Source organism: Myiozetetes cayanensis, unplaced genomic scaffold (assembly GCF_022539395.1).
Source record: "Myiozetetes cayanensis isolate MyiCay16 unplaced genomic scaffold, myiCay2020 scf12, whole genome shotgun sequence".
NCBI lineage: Eukaryota > Metazoa > Chordata > Aves > Passeriformes > Tyrannidae > Myiozetetes > Myiozetetes cayanensis.
Genome location: NW_026086826.1, coordinates 23,948,794 through 23,968,873, shown reverse-complemented (window position 1 = coordinate 23,968,873; position 20,080 = coordinate 23,948,794). Strand labels below are relative to the sequence as shown.

General features: G+C 51.8%; 1 protein-coding gene across 1 annotated transcript in view; it reads left to right on the top strand.

Moving 5' to 3' along the window:
* Positions 1-19,583, top strand: part of LOC126635656 (transmembrane protein 121) — a 39,907-nt gene extending 20,324 nt beyond the window's left edge. Inside the window, exon 2 of the mRNA XM_050307077.1 lies at positions 12,551-19,583. Coding sequence (XP_050163034.1) covers positions 13,189-14,127 — 939 coding nt within the window. The 5' untranslated portion in view covers positions 12,551-13,188 and the 3' untranslated portion in view covers positions 14,128-19,583. The remainder of the gene's footprint in view (positions 1-12,550) is intronic.
* Positions 19,584-20,080: the final 497 nt, after the last annotated feature.

The following is a 20,080-nucleotide window of genomic DNA, read 5'->3' as shown; positions in this document are numbered from 1 at the left end:
TCCTGTGTCTCTTAGAATTGAAAATTCAGTGAGAAACACCTGCCAAAAGACATTTACGATGTTTCATGTTATTTCTCTGAAATGTCAGCTCCATTCCACACTTTATTCCCAACTGCCCAGGGATGAGCTTCCCTCCCACCAGGGGAGAAGGTGCACAATGACTCTGTGGCCATTAGTGGATAGAAAGAGGTTTTATTGCTCTTGCCTTTGTCTGACATCAGTTGGGAATGAGGTTTGAATCCTAATCCTCTTCCCCTAGAACTGTGTTTTCTAGCAAACCACATTCATTGTTCCTGAAAAGTCCAAACCATTTGCTATTTCAAAGTCAACCTAAAGTTATCAGCAGAGGGAAGGGGAGGTAAATTAACCCCAGAGAGAAAGGATGCATTTCTGAGGCTGAACAAAGCATCCTAGGTTGGCTCCTAACCATTCTTTGTAGTTTTTTTATTTTGCTTAAAAACCCATGTGGAGCGGTTAATGTGGTCACCAGGATGGGATGGTGTGGTTGTTCCCAAAACCCCATGATGAGGTGTGGTGTTAGCCATGGTGCATTTGCTTGGCTGGGATCAGAAGCAAGAGAGCTTTCCATGCACGTTTTGATTTAAAATGTGAAAAAAAGAGAATGAAAAATTAGTCCATTCTAAGCACAGTTAGAAAGGAAGAGCTTCAAAAGTTGACAATTCAGGGCAAGTCTCCCTTCTTAAAAGATGATTCTAAATTAGCCCTTTTGGGTCAGTCTCCATCTCTCATCCTCTTGTCCCTCCCATTTCATGAAGGGGAGAAAAACAGCAGTTCCTCAGTCTTAAATAGCATCTTTCAGCAGCAGGCTAAGCTGCAAAACGGATTAGCTTTGCCTTACAGCTCTGTACGCAGCAATTTCAGGCTTGCACAGAACTTGCATAGCCTTTCCAAGCAAAATATTTCCCGTGAAGCCCCTTCTGGGGATACCACAAGATAGAAACGAGACTCTGGGGCAGCAGCGTGCTGCGGAGCAGGGAAGCAGAGAACACCAGGCAGTGGGACATCTGCTGTCACATACAAAGCTAGCACTGGATGTGTGCAGAGCACGCTTTCCTGTCAGCGGGAATGAGGAGGGAAGGAGTGAGCCCAAAGCCTGGAGGGCACCCTGATGCTGGGAGCTTGGGTTCAGGGCTGAGGAGGTGAAGAGAGACCCTGGGCAAGCATCTCCTCCATCCCTGGGCACCTGCAGTTGTGGGTACAGGGGTGTCAGAGGGACTGGTGGCAGGTCCTAGCCTCGGCCAGCTGGCCCCTGGGATGGCACTGACACTCTCAGATGGGGGTCGCTTAATCCCTCGCAATGGGTAAGGGCAAGGCAAGCGCTGCCTCCAGGGATGCTGTGTCTGAGCACTTCAGCCTGCTTTCTTCCCTTGTCCAAACACCAGCTTTTAAGCTTGCCAGCCTCCCCTCCTGCAGGGGGGACCTCGCCCGGCCACATCCTGCTGGCAGGAGCTAAATTGCTCTTTTTATGGTAGGAATTAGCTCCCGTCACCTGCTCTGGCTGTACTGTCCCACGCACACCGTGGCTGGGAGCGGGTGCAGTGGGAGTCCTGGGCGCGTGCTGGCCAGAAGAAAGCCTTGGAGAGGCTGGGAGGCAGCCTCTGCCCTCCACTGCCGGGCAGGGAGTCCGTGTGTGACCAGCACAGGCGATAACCTCAGCCCGAGGGCCTTTAGTGCCAGTGCGGATGGATGTCGGCAGCAGCGGCCGTGCGGGCTCAGCCAGTCATTTCACGGCCAAAGCACATTCATCGTGCGCCCTCTCCCTACCTCCCTTCCTCCCTCCTTCCCTCCCTCCCTCCACAGAGATACCGAATAGCAAGAGCCTGCCTTTGAGGTTGGAAGTCAGGTTTAGAATTTTAATGATATCCTGTATCCCACAGCCTTTCATTTGGGGAGAAACTGCTCTAAATGACCCATTTTTCTTCATATAATGATAATCATTACCAAGAGGAAAATGAGCACTGAAGCCGGGCACAAGTGCAGTCACACAGTAGATGGGGTGGCTGATTCTGACTGGCAAAATGCTACATGGAGAAATAAACCTTTTATACTTAGAAGGAATGTAAAGATGACTTTAAACGTGCATGTAAATTCGGAACAAGTAAGTCACAGTGGCTTGAAACAGGAAGCAAGAGAGAGCAGCCATAAATATTTTATCTCTTTGGCAATGAGCTCCAGCACAGCAAATTGTCACATCCTCCTGGGGGAGAGGATGCCTGCTCGTGCTGACGGATGGGGAAGCTGCAGCATCTCCCAGTTTCCATTCTGCCTCTGCACTGAGCACCCACCTCAGTCTGCTGAGGCAGCGAGGAGCACAGGAGCTTCCCCGTGGTGGGGACAGGCTCCTGCTCCTGTCTGCTTGCCCTCCCCATCTCACACTGCTCCACTGGCCAGCACGACACACGGGTCCTTCCAAGCGTGAATCTTCTACAGGGATCGACGATGTGGGTTTTTTTTCTTTATTCTCAGGAGGGAAAGAATTTCATTATCAAGGAAAGCCTGAAAAACCAACAGTTTATCCAAAGTAACAGGTTAATCCCAATGAGCAGCAAACACCTCTGCACCTCGGGGTGCTGCCTAACCAACAGCTCAGACCCCTTCAGGGGCACCCTGAAGGTGTTTCAGCTGGACTGCTGGTGGTCTGAGCTGCACAAGGTGCATGAAAGTGTCTCCAGTCAGCTGGCACTGCAGGACAGATGCAAAGGAGAGGGTACCGGAGATCTTGACTGAGATAAACAGGTGGTTACTTCAAATTCCTGGGGTCATGCTCATCTCAGCCACCCCAGCTGCTTCCCGCTTGTGTGCTGGCTGGTGCCCATGCAAAGGGCTGTGGGCAGTTCCCAGCACCTCTCCAGTCATCCAGCATCACTGTGTCACTGCCTGGGAGGCACGTGGAGGACCTCTGGGAGGGCGGCACTGTGGAAACCCAAATCCTTCCTGCTGGGAGCTCTGCACTGGTTCCTCAGCAGCATGTGACACAGCGTGGGTGATCCCCCTAAAGAAGATGATGGGACCAGAAGCCTTCATCAGACGCACTCCTCAAAGCTCAGATCAGGGCATTTGCAGCCCTGGCTCTGTGACCCTCCAAGCACTGCTGAACCACTGAGGTCAGAGACCAGAAAACGCACCACGGAGCCACCATCTGCGTTTCCAGGTACTGGAGCAAAGGTTGGGGGACTAGGCTTGGTCACAGCTCTGTGTGACCTTGGAAGCCATTTCCCTTTACAGTAGGCATCAAAGCCCAGCTACTTGCTGAAGGTGGCATTAGGCTGAACACATTGCAAATTGCTGATGCTGCGTGGTGAGGGTGTGAACAGGAGGTGCTGTGGTGAATTGTCTTTGAGATGAAACTCAAGGCACCTCATTTGGTGCTCAGATTTCAGTCTAGAAGCCAACAGCTGCCTCCGATCGTGGTGTTCAAGGATCTAAATAATTCAATTAGGTGTGACCCAAGGAAAACCTATAAGCATATAATTGAGTGACTTCTGATCCCAGGTAATTGCTCTCTTTTGGAGGAGCCTGCAGCAGCCCCCTTGGCCTGGCTTATATGCCAAGGATGGAGATGGTTAGGTCCGTGAGTGACATAAGAAGCCTGGTCTCTGGGAATTGAATTAAACACCAGCAAGACAGATTTTATTAGATTTATTAGATGACTAGTAGAGAGAAGGCTAGAAACCAGAGGAAATATCTGCCCAGCAACTTCTGGACTGGTGTTATTTTTCTTGCACTGCATCAGGCAGGTGCAATGCTCATCTCCCAAGTGATGTCAGAGCAGCAGATGCCAACATTGCCTCCACCTTAGAGGCTGGGTCATGCACAGAATGGGGAGGGTAACCCCAGGCTTGGTGCCAGAGAGCCTGTTCCAGAAAGATCTGGCAATGGCGTGGACTTAAATGGTGGAGCTCAAGTGCAGAACAGAGTCCACTGAGGCCCATCTTGAGTCTTTGGCATCACCAGCACCCTACCGTGACTCAACTGTGATTAAAACTGTGGTTAATAGCTGTCTGCTGGAAGGTGCACCACCAGGAGTTCTCATCCTGCTAAATCACGATACACAGCATTGAGCTATTGTCATCAATAATTAACATTGGACCAGCCTTGCCAAAATAAATTCATTGACTGCATGGCAAGGCAAAAGTTCCTTGATTTTGCAAATTGCCCACTACTTCTTTCCTGCATTCTGTCCCTGCGTTATGAAGGTTTGAGGTGAGCTTTGCAGCACTTGAACTCAGAAAAGTGGCACGATGGTGAAGCTTTACTGGGATACACCCATGCCCTGCTGCCTGCTCACAGGTCACTTCACTAGGGAGCAGAAGTAGCCAAACTGCCTTCTCGTCTCACGGGGAACTGGCTCAGCTGTCAGTGCGACAGGCTGAGCAGCTCCACACCTCCTCTCAGGGGAGCCCATCACCTCGTGCAGGCCAGGGCAGATGGCTGGGCAGACCTGCAGGAGCAGCAGCATGGCAGGTGTCACCAGGAGATGAGACCTACTGTCACAGGAGAGGCTCTGTCTCAGGAAGGTCTCTGAGGAGTAGAGATAGGGGAATAAACCCTGTGGGGACCAGCCAGCAGTACCACCTGAAGCAACAAAATCACCCCAGGGATTATCCAGATCCCCCCATCTCTGCTGCCAGTTCACACAGAGGCTGAACCCTGGTGGTGCTGGAGGGACAGAGTCCCCCTCTCTGTGTCTGGGGTCCTTGGCGGGGTTTGGCAGTGGCACTGCCCACAGCCCTGTGCGTGGCTGGGCAGAGGGTGGCCTTGCCAGGCTCAGCGGGAGCCAGCAGACACAGTCTCCTTTTATCACAGCCACTGGGCTCTGCTCCTCCATTCCACCAGAGCAGCCAGCAGCTGTCTCCTGTTAATTAAGAGCAGAACAATCAGTCTTAATCAAAGGCCAGACCGATGGCAGCAGCAGAAGCCTGCCCAGCTCATCTCATCTCACCTCTACTAACACTGTGCTCAGGACAGAGAGGGAATAATAACAGGAGCATCGTTGTTTCTCTGCGATTGCTGCCCAGCTACAGTGTTGCACCACAGCCTGGTGGCAGGGACAAGCTGGAGGCAGCTCCCAGGGAGAGCAGAGATGTCACTTGCTTTGTATAAGGGCTGGTTGGCCTCCAGAAGCGCTTCCCCAGCTGTATGACGCTGAAGCCAGCTTCTCTCCTTAAGCACCCAGGCCCTCTGCTTGCTTGGGGACACAAGAAGAATAAGCATTCTTGTGGCAGCAGGACACTTGCTGTCCTGCCACCCTAACACAGCACCTCGCAAAAGCTCCTGAGTGCAGAAAGTACTCAACAACTTCAGCATCAAGTAGCAGAAGTCTCCATGATGGCAGCATAAGAGTCAGACACTCCGTCCTCCCAGCTCTTCCCTTTGGAGCTTGCCCTGCTTTACATGCATCAGGCACTTGCCTCCTACAGCCCTTTCTTCCATAGTGTGGCTAAGGGAGAGGATAAGTGGAGAGGTGCCTCACCTGCTGCCTTAAGTCTGACAGCCAGCCTGGCCTCAAGTCAGAGGAACCAGCAGGTGGTTCCTCTGGACTCTCTGCCCAGGTCTCTAGAAGAGCCTGCAAGCCAAGCCAACCCCTCATCCCTTCAGCCACCTACTTCAGAGTCATCCCTATCTGAACACACTCTCACAGAGGCAGGAAACGTCTGTAGATTTGAGATGCATCTTCCCTTGTAGATATCTGTGGAGTTCTGCCCCAGAGCTCCCAGCAGCTCCTTCCGTACAAGCATGCTTTTAGCACCAGGAAACTCCCAGCACTTCCCTATTTATAGCTTCACACGCCACCTTCCATTTTATTTTCATTAGCTGACTCCCTCTCCCACCTGGCTCTCAGGCACCTGGTGCATTGATTGAGAATGCTGGGAGCAGCACTCCCAGGAAAGTCTGTACCTCTCTGCCAGCACCCAGGATGAGCATGAGCAGGGATGGGGGATTTTCCAACATGCAGTGGAGGAAAGCATCTGTGTGAGGAACTGTGCTCTGGCTCCATGTTTTCCTTTCCCCCAGTACTGACAGTGTGAGGTTATTTGAGGACATGGCAGTGAGTCACATGCAGAAATACATCCTCAGGCTACTGACATCAGGTCCAAGTTTTATGCTTCTGGCTTGCTAGTGGTGTTTGTGTTCCTGCCTGTTGATAGCACAGGGAAAATCCAACCTGTGGTCTTTGTGTGCAGGTGAAACTTGGTGACCTCTTGGGCGAGGCCTTTCTATCCAGGAAGGTACCAGCAGAGGTCAAAGCTGCTGATGTGTTGCTGTATTTTAGTGGCATGACTTGTGCAAATGCAAGTTGCAGGTGCCCTGTCAGCCCTGCCATGCCTGGAGGAGGAAGGCTTCTGTGCACTGAGTGCCTTTGTTCCCAGCACAAGGATGGCACAGCATCTTCAGATGAAAGCAAAATAGCTTCCTAGGCAGGGGACAGGACCTGCCTGGGGACCTGGCACTGTCACCAGTGAGGTTGTTGTACCTACTGGCAGCACACTGTGGGGTGGGCTGGAAGTATACTGGGGGAAATACTAAAATCCAATAGCATCTCGAAAAAAATGGAGAAAAAGCCTGGAAAAAACCAACCAAACAAAAAAAAGGTATATAAAATCCCCTGGCAGGGACAAGTCCTGACACCACTGAGAGAGCCAGTGCTGAGCACAGCATTTGCAGGAGCACCGGGGCTGGGAGTGCAGGGGCATGGGGAAAATGCTGAAGGACTTTTGCAGAGGGGCAGAAGGCCCAGGAGGACTCCTGAATTAGCAGAGAGGGAAATGCCCCAGAACTGGTGAGGAAAGCTCTGCTGAAGGGAGAGCAGAGGGTGGAAGGAGCCTGCAGAAGGGAGAGGAGGATGGGGACAACTCCACAATCAGGACCTGCACTCCACAGGCACTGAGCTCCACGTGCATCTCCCACCGTGGCAAATGCACACGCAGACAGACATTTGCCAAACATACCCCTTTTGGCAAGAAAGCAACAAACCATGGGAGATTTCGACACTTTTAAATCTGGGGTTTGATCCAGATGAGAACAAAATCTTGAAAATGCACCCAACTTGGAAACACCAAGAAATTGCTCTACAGAAACAGTTTGCTCAGAAAACGGTAAATTGTTTTGGTAGAATCAAAACATAGTATTATAATTTCACATTTTACATACAAGTCAGAATGAATCATTTACCTTCTTTAACTATTTTTAAACATCTGAAACATCTGAAAACCCCCTTTTTTTTTTTTTTTTTGTGACACATCTGTCAAATACCATCAAACTCAGTGTGTTTGTGAATGGGGAGATGTTCCCAGCAGCTGCAGCTGCCTGTGTTGGTGGCAGAGCCCTGACCAGGATGGCTGCGGGGGACAGAACTGGGAACAAAAAGGCCATCCATCTATTCTGTGCAGGGCTCTGCTTTGGGCAAGCAGCAGTTCCCCATCCCATCACCAAAATGATCTGACTGAGAGGGTGGTTTTATTTTTTCCCTACTCAGGGAACAGTTCTGATACCTTCTGTTTGGATTTGTTTTTGGGAAAGGGGGTGAAATGAACCCCAAAGGGGACTGAGGGTGTTTGAATCGTGAGAGCGCAGTTGGTGCACTCTCTGCAGGAGCTGGTTTTGTCTGACATTGCATTGTTTATTTTGGGCAGGTTTTGGGAACAGTTTGCAGCTCTTTCCCCATTTCTTAATGTGCCTACACAGTAAATTATCTGTAATCATTAGCAAGTGGGCTGTTTCCTCCTTCTGACACAATTAGTGGGCAGGGTCCGGAAAAATCTTCCTCAATCTCATTTCCTTCACAGGATGCACTTGAGATCCCGGATGCCTTGAAGGAGACAGGGTGCAGCCTCTGCCCAGCACCGACCTCCCGCAGGGTATGAGCATCCTCCTCCTGTCAGTCCCCAGGGACTGCCTGGGGGGCAGGTGAAATCTCAGCCTGCAGGTCAGTGAACCAAACACTCACCAGCACTGACTGTGAGTGAGGAACATGCAGGAACTGCAGGAACACGCAGTGGCATGGGGACAAAATGATTTGTAGTTTTTTCTCAGTCAAAAGAAAATTTTCCCTGCCTGTAAGCCCCATCCTTACATGCATGGAGCTCACAAATAGTTGTGAGGTTACAAATCATGTAAGCGATGAACAGCCTTGAACAGGCTTCCTTGCCCTGACCTCTGCCGAGAGCAGATCGCTTGGCTGCAATTCAGCCGCTCCCTGGAGCACAGCCGGCTGTCAGAGAGCAATGCCATCGCCTTGGTGGCCCTGCTGCAGCTGCCCCCTGGTCCCCGGCAAGTCCTCCTCCTGCCTCACACCGGGGACAGGGCACGGCAGGGTGGGTGCTGCCAACCAGCAAAAGGGCTTGGTGGAGCAGCAGCTCTCCAGGGGGCTGAAGGACTGAGTGAAGGGGAGCTTCGGATTTACACTCAGGAAAGCTGGAATAAATCAAAGCAATTAGAGTGCAAATGAAGCCTTAAGCAGTGCGGCTCCTAACTACCTGGGAAGTGTGTTGTGTATACTTCTGTCTCACTCTCCCCCTCCCTTTTTTTCTTTTATAGACAGAATTCAAATTACATTAATAATTTAAATTAATTTGCCAGGTAGACCTGGAGTTTGGGAAGCGCCTGCTGGCATTAATGAGACTGTTTTGCCAATGGCTACACAAGCCCTCCAGGCTTGTCTGTGGCCCCTTGCTCCCCAGCAGGGGAGATGGGATTTGTGGAGGTGCGTGGGGATGCCGGCATGTCCTGCACTCCCACCGCTCTTGGGTGCAGTGCCTGGTGCTGTGCCTGGTGGTGCTGGGCACAGAGAGCAGAGGCAGGAGAGGATGCAGGAGGGCACTGGGATGGGTGTCTGCAAGTTGCAGATGCCGATAAGGGCAGAGCTAGTGGTAATTAATCACACCGCAATGAGCCACCGGCATTGCAGGAAAAGGCACAGTTCAGTTTTCCTCCAAACTGCCTGGGCTGGTGGTGAAGCAAGGCTGTGACTGCACGTCCTTGGGTAACCACAGGTGCTTTATAGCATCCGGGAAGGCTGGAAAAATTGGTGCAAGACCAAGAAATAATTCCTCAGCCAGAGCAGAGGCACCAGAGTAATAGGGGAGGGGCTGGCTTGCACTGATGCTCCTCACTTTCCCTCGGTGCCAGAGGGAACAGGGCAGAGATGAGAGTGCAAACCCTGCCCTTCAGTTGTTTTTGGACCCATCTGCAGGACCCCTGAATCTTTCCAGGAAATCACAGCTCCCCCATTCCCACTGAAGCCTCTCCCATCCTTCAGGGAAGCTGGGAAAGGGCAGGCTGGGCTGGGAAATGGGTTATTCCCAAGCACACCCCAGGGATGGAGAGGGGACATGATGCTGCCTATCCCCATGACATGATGCTGGTCTTCACTGGTGGGGTTGGATGCTGCTCTTGGGCTGAGCTTCGTCAGCTGGTCCGAAGATGCTGTGGGTGTTATTGAGGGTATTTTCTTGCTCCAGTGCAGTGGAGCTGTTTGTGTAGGGTAGAATTAGAGGAGAATATGCAATTAGGGATTGAATTTTGTCCTGGTAAGGAGGCCCATGGTTGCCAAGACTGAAGCATCGCTGCAGTACTTGCCTGTGGGAGTACTGGCACCAAGCAGGATATATAGGCTGTTAGATCCCATCCCAAAGGAAGCTGCCAGTTTAGCTCACTGGCATAACATTCCAAGCTTGTTATGTTCAGGTGAGCTGCCTTTTATTTACAAGAATTTCTGCAGGAAGAAAGTTTTGTGATTACTTGTCTAAACAAATATTTGCCTCAAATGTGCTCTTTGTGGCTGTCTGTTATGCTCATTGTCTTGTTTATCCAGCACAGTTTTCAAACACTTTCTGAATGTAATGTCAGATGCAGTAATTTAAAAGTTACGAATCAGGATTTCCTGGAGTGATGGTTGTTTCAAAACTACTTGCTTTTCTCTAATAGTCCTCTGAGAGTTTTACATGCCCCCTCCTCGGTAGGATGGTCCCACATCAATCAAATGGGCAAGGTCTGCTCCACGGACGGGCAGAGACATATTTCCAGACAGCACTGGGGCTGCAAGAGGTGGGGGAAACAGCTATTGCACAGCTGGCAAATAAGGAGGAGAGCTTACACCACAGCAAGCGCTTAGAAACTATTTGCAAAAGGCAAGGGAATTGCTCACCCTGGGTAATGTATGATTTAACCCAAGAGGAAGCAGCGCTCGAGCCCTGTGATTCAGCTCGGCCCTGCAATCCCCTTCCTCTGCTCCAAAAGGTCACGGCAACAAATGGACACGTTTATCAAACCCATCCCAAGCTGCCGCGAATCGTTCGGGAGCAGACGCGAGGGAAGAATCTGCCATTTGATCTCCTCACCACCGGTGGTTAAAGACGTGTTGGCTGCTGCTGTGAACACCGTGAATTAACAGCATTCAGCGCCCTGGGTATTCACCGAGAGGCAGGAAGGGGTTTTGAGCCTGCTTTCATGTAGGCATGAGGAGAGCTTGGACTGGGAGCTGTGCCTTCCCCCAGCTTCCCAGACCACACGAGTAACGCACAGGGCAGAGGGCAGGATTTACAAGCAAGCTGCTTCCTAACCTTACCGTGCTGTGCTGCAACCCATTGCCCTTTAAATAACTGCTGTCTTTTGAAGGCATAAATACTTGCAGGGTGAAAGAAAAAACCCACCATTCCCTCCTGAAAGACCTAATTTATCTGGAATTATCCATCCTTGGCTATAAATCCCCTGTAAAACTTGGCATGAGTCTCAAAGCAGTTACAGCAATGGCTGTATATTTTTATCCGAAAGCTCAAGAAAGAACAAACTGAAGCCCCAAACAGCAGCTACAAGACATTGCAGAGAACTGGGCTGCTGAGAGCGGGGCTGCAGGGAATGCCTTGCCTGGGAAGCACCATGTAGCAGTATTCATGACTTCCCACATCACTTGAGGCTTCTTTCTGAGCAATTCTTGCTTGAGAAATTATTTTAATACACCAGTTTTCTCTGCTGGACATGAGTAGGGCATGAAGGTCCTGGTTGGGGCAGCATCTTTAAGTCCTGTGCTGTGACGTTTACTGAGCACTGCATCCTCTTCTGCCACATCCTTTGGGAACAAGGGCACAGGTACACACTTCCCTGCTGTCCACCTACTCAGGCACACAGCAGGGCTGGCTCTGACTCATCTGGCTTCCCACTTTCTCTTCTTTGTTCTTTTTTTTCTCCCTGAAGCAGGAGAGAATCCAGCTTTAATTTAAATGAGGCTCCATAAACATAAGCAGCTGCAAAGTAGGGCAGGTTTTTAATGGCTTACATCTCCTTGGGCTTGCCTTCTTCCCTTCTATCTTCAGTTCCACCTAAAAGATGAGAGTGCTCAGGTTTGCAAGTGTCCTTGCTAAGCTAGTGGTGGGAAGCAGGAGCAGCACCACTGAGTGTCTCTGGCAGCTCCCAGGGCTCTCAACAGGTCCTCGTTCCCCTCCTGTTAGAAGGGATGCTCCTAAGCCCCAGGGAACGTGTAGGGTTCAGGCTGGCACCTTAGCAGCCCTCCAAATCCAGGTCAAGACTCAGCCTAACACCAGTAGGCTGGGCAGGGAGTGCTCGCAGACGCAGCATTTCCACCAGTGGGTGTGGTGCGGAGGACTGGCAAGGTGCAGGTTGCGTGAGAGATGAGGATCCCTGGGAGCACACGACCACAGGGGCCAGGCCCCAGAGGATGAGTTGGGGTGCTCTGTAGGGGGGTCTGTGGGGTCACACGCTTCCTGGGAGCTGCTGTGCACACAGGACTAGCTGTCACATGGCGTGTGATGGGTGTCTCTGGCTGTGATTGTGATCTATCTCCGTTTAAGCAGTTTGATAGCACTCTTGAGTGCACTGGGATCTGTTCACTTCTGGGAGTGTGTTTCATGCACAGAAAAGATGAACAAGTTAATTAGGCAAGTGCAGCATGGCGAAAAGGAGCTGTGGCTGTGAGCCAGTCCAGAAAGCCTCTGGGACCTCATGCCACCACTGGGACAGCTTTGCTTCATCCCCCATGTGCCAGCCCTAACCTCACCTTTACTCGAGGAGGGATGTGCCCCACACCCTGTGAGCTGGCTCAGGAACTAGTAAAATACCATGGCCATAATTTAGCAGAACTGTCCTCAGGCTGGGACCTCCGCAGAACACTCGAGCCTCTCTCTGCACTGCAGCTGAGACATGGCTGGGCTGGGATACCTGGAGCTGGGGTGCTGTGAGCCTGCCTGTCTCTGCCGGTACTGTGGTTTCATGTGTCTCCTGCAGAGACAGCAGGAGCACCCAGGGCATGAGCTTGCCAAGGAGTTTTGGACAGAAAGTGCCTGTGTAAGGACAGCATACTGTGTTTCCATGCAGGACACACTGTGCTGTGTTCATAGCCAATAAAAAGCTGTTCTGCATCGTCACACACAGGGCACAGTGGTGGATACCCCTGTGGTGGGATAGTACTTGGTGGGAGCCCGGATGATGCCAAGTTGAGCTGGGAGCTGAGGGGGATCCTCACCATCCCATCCCACACACAGGGACCCTAACGCTCATTCTCTATCTTTTCCAGGGATGGAGGGATGCATGTACAGCTCAGAGCAGCAGGAGCCCAGCACAGCCCTGTGGGGATAGGTGTGAAGGTGGTTCCTTGTGACACAGGGGGACCCCCCAAGACCCTGGAGGAACGTGGAGTCTTGCTGGAAAGAAGGAGAGCTTCTCTCTGCCTGCTGCCCATTCACCTACTGTGCTTCCAGGGATTTATACCAGGATTTGGAGCTTAGAGCCTGGAAGTATATTAGTGCCATAGGATTGCTGGAGAGCCTGACAGCGATGGGGGACGCACTACAGAGGAGGGACGTTCCTTCAGGAGGGCCTGCACGTCCGTGAGCCCTGGCTGCTGGTGGCGGAGGGTGCCTGGGGCTGGGCTGCTCACCCAGCCCTGGGCTGGGGGCAGAGCCGCGGTGCTTGCAGGGCACAGCCAGCGAAGGGCGAAGAGCTGGGGTAGGGCCTGCAGGGACAGCCCAGAGCCCTGGGAGACCGGGGCTGCCAGCAGAGCCACTGCTGCTCCAGGCACCTCTTCCTGGGGTGGGGGTGGGGGACACGGCGACCCTCGGTCCCTGGGCTCACCGTGGATGTCCCTCGGTGCGCCGCCGGCAGGACCGCTCCCCTAGTGCTGGTGCGGAGGGACGGAGGGCCGCTCGTCTCACCATGGTGCTGCCGCCACCTGACAAGCGCCACGTCTGTCTGACCACCATCGTCATCATGACCAGCATGGCCTTCATGGACGCCTACCTGGTGGAGCAGAACCAGGGGCCCCGCAAGATCGGTGTGTGCATCATCGTGCTGGTGGGGGACATCTGCTTCCTCATCGTGCTGCGCTACGTGGCCGTGTGGGTGGGGGCCGAGGTGAAGACAGCCAAGCGGGGCTACGCCATGATCCTGTGGTTCCTCTACATCTTTGTGCTGGAGATCAAGCTGTATTTCATCTTTCAGAATTACAAAGCAGACAAGAAGAACCTGGAGACAGTGGCCAGGAAAGCCCTGACCCTACTGCTCTCCATCTGTGTGCCAGGGCTCTACCTGGTGCTGGTGGCCTTGGACAGCATGGAATACATACGGACCTTTCGGAAGAAAGAGGACTTGCGGGGCCGCCTCTTCTGGGTGGCCCTCGACCTACTGGATATTTTGGACATACAGGCCAATCTGTGGGAGCCACAAAGGACTGGCCTGCCCATCTGGGCAGAGGGACTCATGTTCTTCTACTGCTACATACTCCTCCTGATCCTGCCTTGCGTGTCCCTCAGTGAGATCAGCATGCAAGGGGAGCACATTGCCCCGCAAAAAATGATGCTCTACCCTGTCCTCAGCCTGGTCACCATTAACATCGTCACCATCTTCATCCGGGCCATCAACATGATCTTGTTCCAGGACAGCAGGGTCTCCACTATCTTTATTGGCAAGAACATCATCGCAATCGCCACCAAGGCGTGCACTTTCCTGGAGTACAAGCGGCAGGTGAAGGAGTTTCCCCAGAATGCCATTGCCCTGGAGCTCCAGCAGAACTCCCTCTCGCACAACCAGACCATCCACAGCGCGCAGGGCATCCCTCACGAGCCCTCGCCCACCAGCGAGATCCTCGACACATGAGGGACCCCCCGGCCAAGCCTTGGTTCAGATAGCCCCGTGCTGAGCAGAGGAGGGATGCTGCTTCCTCGCTGCCTGGCACAAGCGCGACCGACAAATCCCGGCAGGGAGGGCTCTTCTAGGCACAGAAACACCAACCGCGTTTTAGTTGAGCTGTGGAGTGTCCTCTAGACGTCTTCATCTCAGGTATAACCCTAGGAGTCCTCCAGACAAACCAAATGTACTTGCAAAGGACCTGAACCAGCTAACCCTCTTTCTCCCTCCTGCCACAATCTCCCCTCCCTAGCAAAGACCGCTAAGGTTGCAATGTCCCTTTTTACTCCCCGAGCACCTCACCTTTACTCCAAGCCTGGATCGAAGATTTTGTTACTGGAGTCCTTTTTATGGAGTGGGGACAGGGGCATAGGGGTGTGGGTTGGGGGTGGGGGGGAGGGTGGGACATTTGAAGCAGTAAACCCTGTGATTGTAGCTGTCTCTTATCTCCAATGGTTGTGTTTACAGTTTCCTATTTATATTGGCCTCGGGCGCTCCTGGGCTGCCCTGGGGGCCAGTGTCCTTGTGGTGGGCAAGAGCAGGAAGCCCTGCAGTGGGGAGCAGGGCGGGAGGCTGGCATGGCTCTCCTGCCCTGGGACGAGAGGGACCGTGCCTCCACCAGCGCACTACGCCAACTCTGATGGGAGCAATATTTGACAAGCTGAAGCTAATCCAATGCTGGTGTTTTATGTATTTCATTGACTCTGAACAACTCAGCACAATGTTTCTATTTTTAGAAGGGTCCCTCTCTGTCTCCCTGCCATCGTGAGCCTCCCTGCCTGCAGCAGCCGGTGCAGATGCTCCGGACCCCCAGCACTGCTGCCGGCAGGAACGGGCACCCGGGAGGGCTTAGTAATAAGGATGGTGATGATGCATTTCACTCGGGCACTGAGTGTTTTTAAAGAGGGCTGCTTTCCACAGCTACTATATTTTTAAAATAAATATTTGGAAAAAAAAAAAAAATCCCCAGAAAAGAGCCTGGAAGGATGTGGTGCCCTGAGCAGGTGGCTGGGACTGGGGATGGCCGAGCTGGGGTCTCCCCTGCTGGCATGGGTGGTGCTGACGGGCTCAGCCGGCCATGAGCAGCAGGGTGGGAGGTGAGGGCCAGACAGATAATAAAAGCCCCATGAGAGCAATGGTTTCTGGTGGTCTCTTTCCTGCCAGTGTGGGGAGGGATGGGGGCGGCTCCCATGCAACCCAAATCGCTTGTCTTCTCCTCTGTCCGCCTCCCCCGGACCACCAAGTGCTGTCACAAGGTGCTGTGCCCTGAAGTCATAGAGCAGTGGATGCAAGAAGGAAATAAATAATTTTTCCAGCTGAAATGCTGCCCTGGGACTGGGCGCCTCGCAGTTGCCTGAGCCCGGGGGGTGGCACAAAGAGACAAGCAGAAAACCTGCATCTCAAACATGCTGAAGCGGGATATTTTTGCTTTTTCTAAACCAAACATTTCATATTGAGGAGATGGAATAAAATGCCTGGTGCTGTTTACATTTCTCTTCCATATTTTCTCTTGACTCTGCTCATTGAGTTTGACCTAAATCCACAAATCATTTCTGTTTCCATCTTTTCAGCCCATCGTGATCTGTCCAAGACACTTCAACCAGCCCTTATCCAGACTTCCAAATTTAGGACCAGACTATCACAGTCCTGCTTGGCCACCCTGTCACCCAGGGATGACTCTATGGTAATAAATCCATTGAGAAATAAAATTGTATCTTTGCCAATAATAGTGAGATTGCAATAGATTTAGCCAACTGGAAAAGTTTCTTTCCCCTTTTCCTCAGAGAACACAAGAGGAAGAGGGCAGGTGATTTAAAAGATATTAGCAGAAATTAATTAAATTGCTAAATTATTCTGGAATACCTATGGAATTACATATTACATCTCTACTGATTCCATTAAAATACATGCGATTAGCATCAGTGCAATTAACTCCCCAGTATCTAATAGCATTCTGCTGCTCTTTAGGTCATTAATTTATAAGCTTTTGTTTTATAGCTCTTCCCCAGAACTGAGCAGAGGAAAACCTTCAGTAAAATCTCTGGCATGGTGCTGTGCAGCCCTTGGCTGGGATGTGCCAGCTCAGGCAGCACCCAGCGCCAGGCTGCACCCTGATACAGCGGTATTTTATCCTGAGGATAAAATCAGTTATCTGGGGGGTTACTGTGACAGGTCGCTGTGTGTGTTTTTGTTCTGGCTCCCCCTGATAGCTAGCTCTGCATCCATGCCTTATATTGGAATAATATAGTATTATATATTATTATAATACATTCCAATCACATTGGGATAATATGCTATTATATATTATAATAATGTATTCCAGTATATTATTCCTTGAGCCTGATCTATTGCTAAGGTTGCTTGGGGGGATGTGTGACTGTGCCCCCTGAGTGGAGCCTGAGTGGAAAGGGAATAGTGCTTTATCCTCCTCGTGCCGTAACCTCCAGGAAGGCTTAGGAGTCCCCTCAAGGTTTTTTCCCTGAGGTTGCAAGACCCTGCTTTCCGTTGCTGACATGGGGTTGCTGTCCTTGTGGAGAGGGGTGTCCCTGGGGAAGGGCTGCACTAGAAGCAGGAGCGGGAGCAGAGGTCCTGGAGGCGATGCTCACCTGGGATGTGGTGCATGGCATCGTTCCCATAAAGGCACCTGAGCTCAGGGGTGCTCAAAGACCAGGAGCTCTGTGGTGAGGGGAGGGAGAAGAGGCTTTTCTCATCTTCTGCTGTTCAGCATCCCCAGGGGCTCTGTGCATCATTTTCTTACTCAGCAACACAACAGTTTCTTTTCAAAGCCATCTTGGAAGGAAAAGTTACAAGCTGGCCCCTCCACAGCAGCTGCTGGAGGAAGGATGGGAAGCAGGAGAGAGGTGAGCTAGCTGGGAAAGACAGCATGGAAATTGCCTGTGAGCAGGGGGGAGAGTCAGAGCAGCCAGAAAAGACCTCGGAGACATGGAGAGAGCACAGCAGTGGCAGCAGTTCCCTGTTCCCTGCCCGGTGTTTGCTGAGGGTGATGCCTCCTCCCTGAAATCCACCCCTGCCAGCAGAGAAAAGACCTCTGGAAGCTGAGGTACCAGCAGGAGGGATGGCACGGTGGCTGGGCAGGGTGACTGGCTTCCAGCCTGGCTGGTTGTTAGGGGAAGGTGATATTTTGCCATGGGCAATGAGAACTAAAGGAAACAATTAAAACTAAATAGGCTGGAACCAAGCAATTTTTCAGCTTTCCACTGAGAAGGTGTGTTGGCAAAGGAGCTCCTTTGTGAAAAGCAAAATCCTCCTGCCAAGCTATAGAATCCCACCTGCTGAAGCAAAAGCAGAAAAATAATAATGCAGAAGGGATGCAAATTCTCAGCCCTCAAGCAGAAAATCCAAGGGGGCAGCACCCCTTGCTGCCATTCGAAAACAGCCCGAGGGCACAAGGGAGCCCTTGGTGAGGGGAGGCCAGCGGTGCTTTGGGGGCCCAAATGGTGCTGTCCTACCTTGTCCTGAGTCACTGGGTAGTGCTGAAGCTACACCTCCTTCCAAGCCAAGTGACAACCCCTGAAGGAGCCAGGTCCACCCCGTAGCTTGCAGGGCACACCAAGCAGTGGCACCCTCTGGAGATTCAAAACTCAAGCCTCTCTGAGCCTTCCTGTCGGACTGCTCTCAAAGGTCAGCAAATTTTCTCAGTCCTGCACAGCCACAGACGATCCCTGGGCAGCAGCAATGGGCTGCACCGTACCCATTCACGTCCCAACCATTGTGGCATTGCAAAACAGGAGCTCACATGTAAGTGGAGCAAAGCAAGCCATGCAGGCTGTTGTGACACATCAAGCCCAGACAAATCGGTCTGGGTCCTGTCCCCCTGTCAAACATTTGGACAAAGAGGCAGCAATGGGCTTGTACTGCTGCAAGCCTGACACCATATGTGAGAAGAGCCTGGACCCAGCTCTTGTGTCCCGACAGCCTCATGGTATCTGCATTACCTCCTCACTGCCTCGGGCTAAATAACAAGTTATTTTATCCTCCTGGGAGCTCACATCCAGCCTGCAGCAGCCCAAGCCTCTTGCTGCTGCACTGACCTATGTGATGGTCTGCTCCACAAGCCGAGGGTGCCAAGTCAGGCTCGAACTGTAGCTTTTCTTTCCCGAGGTCCTGGCAGCTCTCACATGTCCTGCTTTGTCCTCTGAAAGTCTGCTTTTGGCAGGTGAAAATATCTGATGCTGCAGCCCCGTCCAAGACTGGAGGAGGGTGGCAGGCACTGAGCCAAAAGCACCCTACAGTCCTGCAGCCAGATTCCCCACATGGCCTGGCACTGGTGACTTTGCAGGGCTCGAAAGTGTGTGGGAGAGTTTTGGAGAAGAAATACACGAACCGGGGAGATGCAATACAAGGATGGCCCTGCAAGGCTCTTTGCAGGGTAAGACTTTGCAAACCACACGTCAAGAGCAGGGTGCCTCGGGGCCAGGCTGCTCTCCCAGCCCAACATCTGCTTCTGTTTCCTGAAGTTTAATTATCACTCCCACCCTGGAACTTCCCAGAGCCCAGGCTCCACTGAAGACCCTAGGCACAGCTGCTGCTCATGGGTGCCAGGGGAGCAGTTAGAGGAGCAGTTAGAGGAGTAGTTAGGGAAGCAATTAGGGAAGCAGTTAGGGAAGCAGTTAGGGAAGCAGTTAGAGCCCCTGCCCCAGACAAACACTCTCTGCGGGTACCGGAGAGCATCACCTCCTAAAGAAGCCCCAGGAAAGAGTGGGAGGCAGAGGCTGCCTTGGCTACAGGAAACCACAGCAAGGCAGAGGGAAGTGCTGTCCCATGGGCAGTGGAGCAGGGGGATCCTTTACCTCCTAACCTGCACTGCTCTGCTTCCCCCCTCAAGCGCACTGTGTGCCTGTGTGCACAGCCCAGCTGCAGGAGCACCACGCTGAAGGGATGGAGGCTGTCAGGCTGTGTTTCACTGGGCAGGGTGTAGAGGCTCTCCATTGCCCCTAGTGAAACCCATATGCTCTCCCTGCAGGATGCTGTGCATCCTGGTGCCACCCGGTGCAGCTCCATGCACTGTCACCTCAAACCGCATATAAATAAATAATTTTTGTATCTTTTGTTTAGTCTGGGTTTATTTGTTGAGCAGAGAGAGACTGAACAGTAACTGCTTTCCTCCTGCCTGCTCCAGATTTGCTGCACTTTTTTAGTTCAGGCAAATGCTGCAATAGAAAACAAAGGGCAAGTGTCCAGAGCACCCTGACAGCAATTCCCATCCTCCTAAATTCCTCCTGCCCAGGATCTCTGGCAAAAGTTAAAGTTTCTCATCAATTACAATCCTAACTTTGAATGCCCTGGATTTTTCAGCTGTATCTGGTTTTTAGGTCTGGCATCCTTGAAGGATAATATCCATTTAAGTTGCTGATTTGGGCTTGCTCATTTAACTTCACCTTAATAAAGATTTTATGTGGTTTTGACATGTTCATGTCTCAAGTGTATTGACACTGCAGCCTGAAGAAGCATTATGACCATAATGGCTCAAGAAGCACTAAAAAAACCCTGGCAAGGTGTATTGATTGCCCTCTTTTATAGCTGCTGGAAGACATAGACCAGTCACAGGAAAGAGCGAGTACTGTAGATAGTTTTTATGTGAGCTCCCCTGATGTTACAGCAAAAGGCATTTGCAAAAAAATTTCTGGCAAGTTCTTCATCAGGATGTGAAGAAGCAGCAGTCCTCTTGCTGGGATGCTGTCAGGAGGGCGATTTTGAAGGAAAACTGCTGCACATAGTATGGAAGGGATGTCAAAGTGTAAATAAATAAATAAGTGATGAAAATGCCCAGGTCCTTCCCAGTGGTGTATCCAGAGGAAAAGCCCACCTGTCTCACTGGGGACTTGCTGTAACATGGGAAATGGTAAATAATCTGCTGAAATCCATCCTTACAGCTGTGGGTTTCCCACTTGACTCTTCCCAG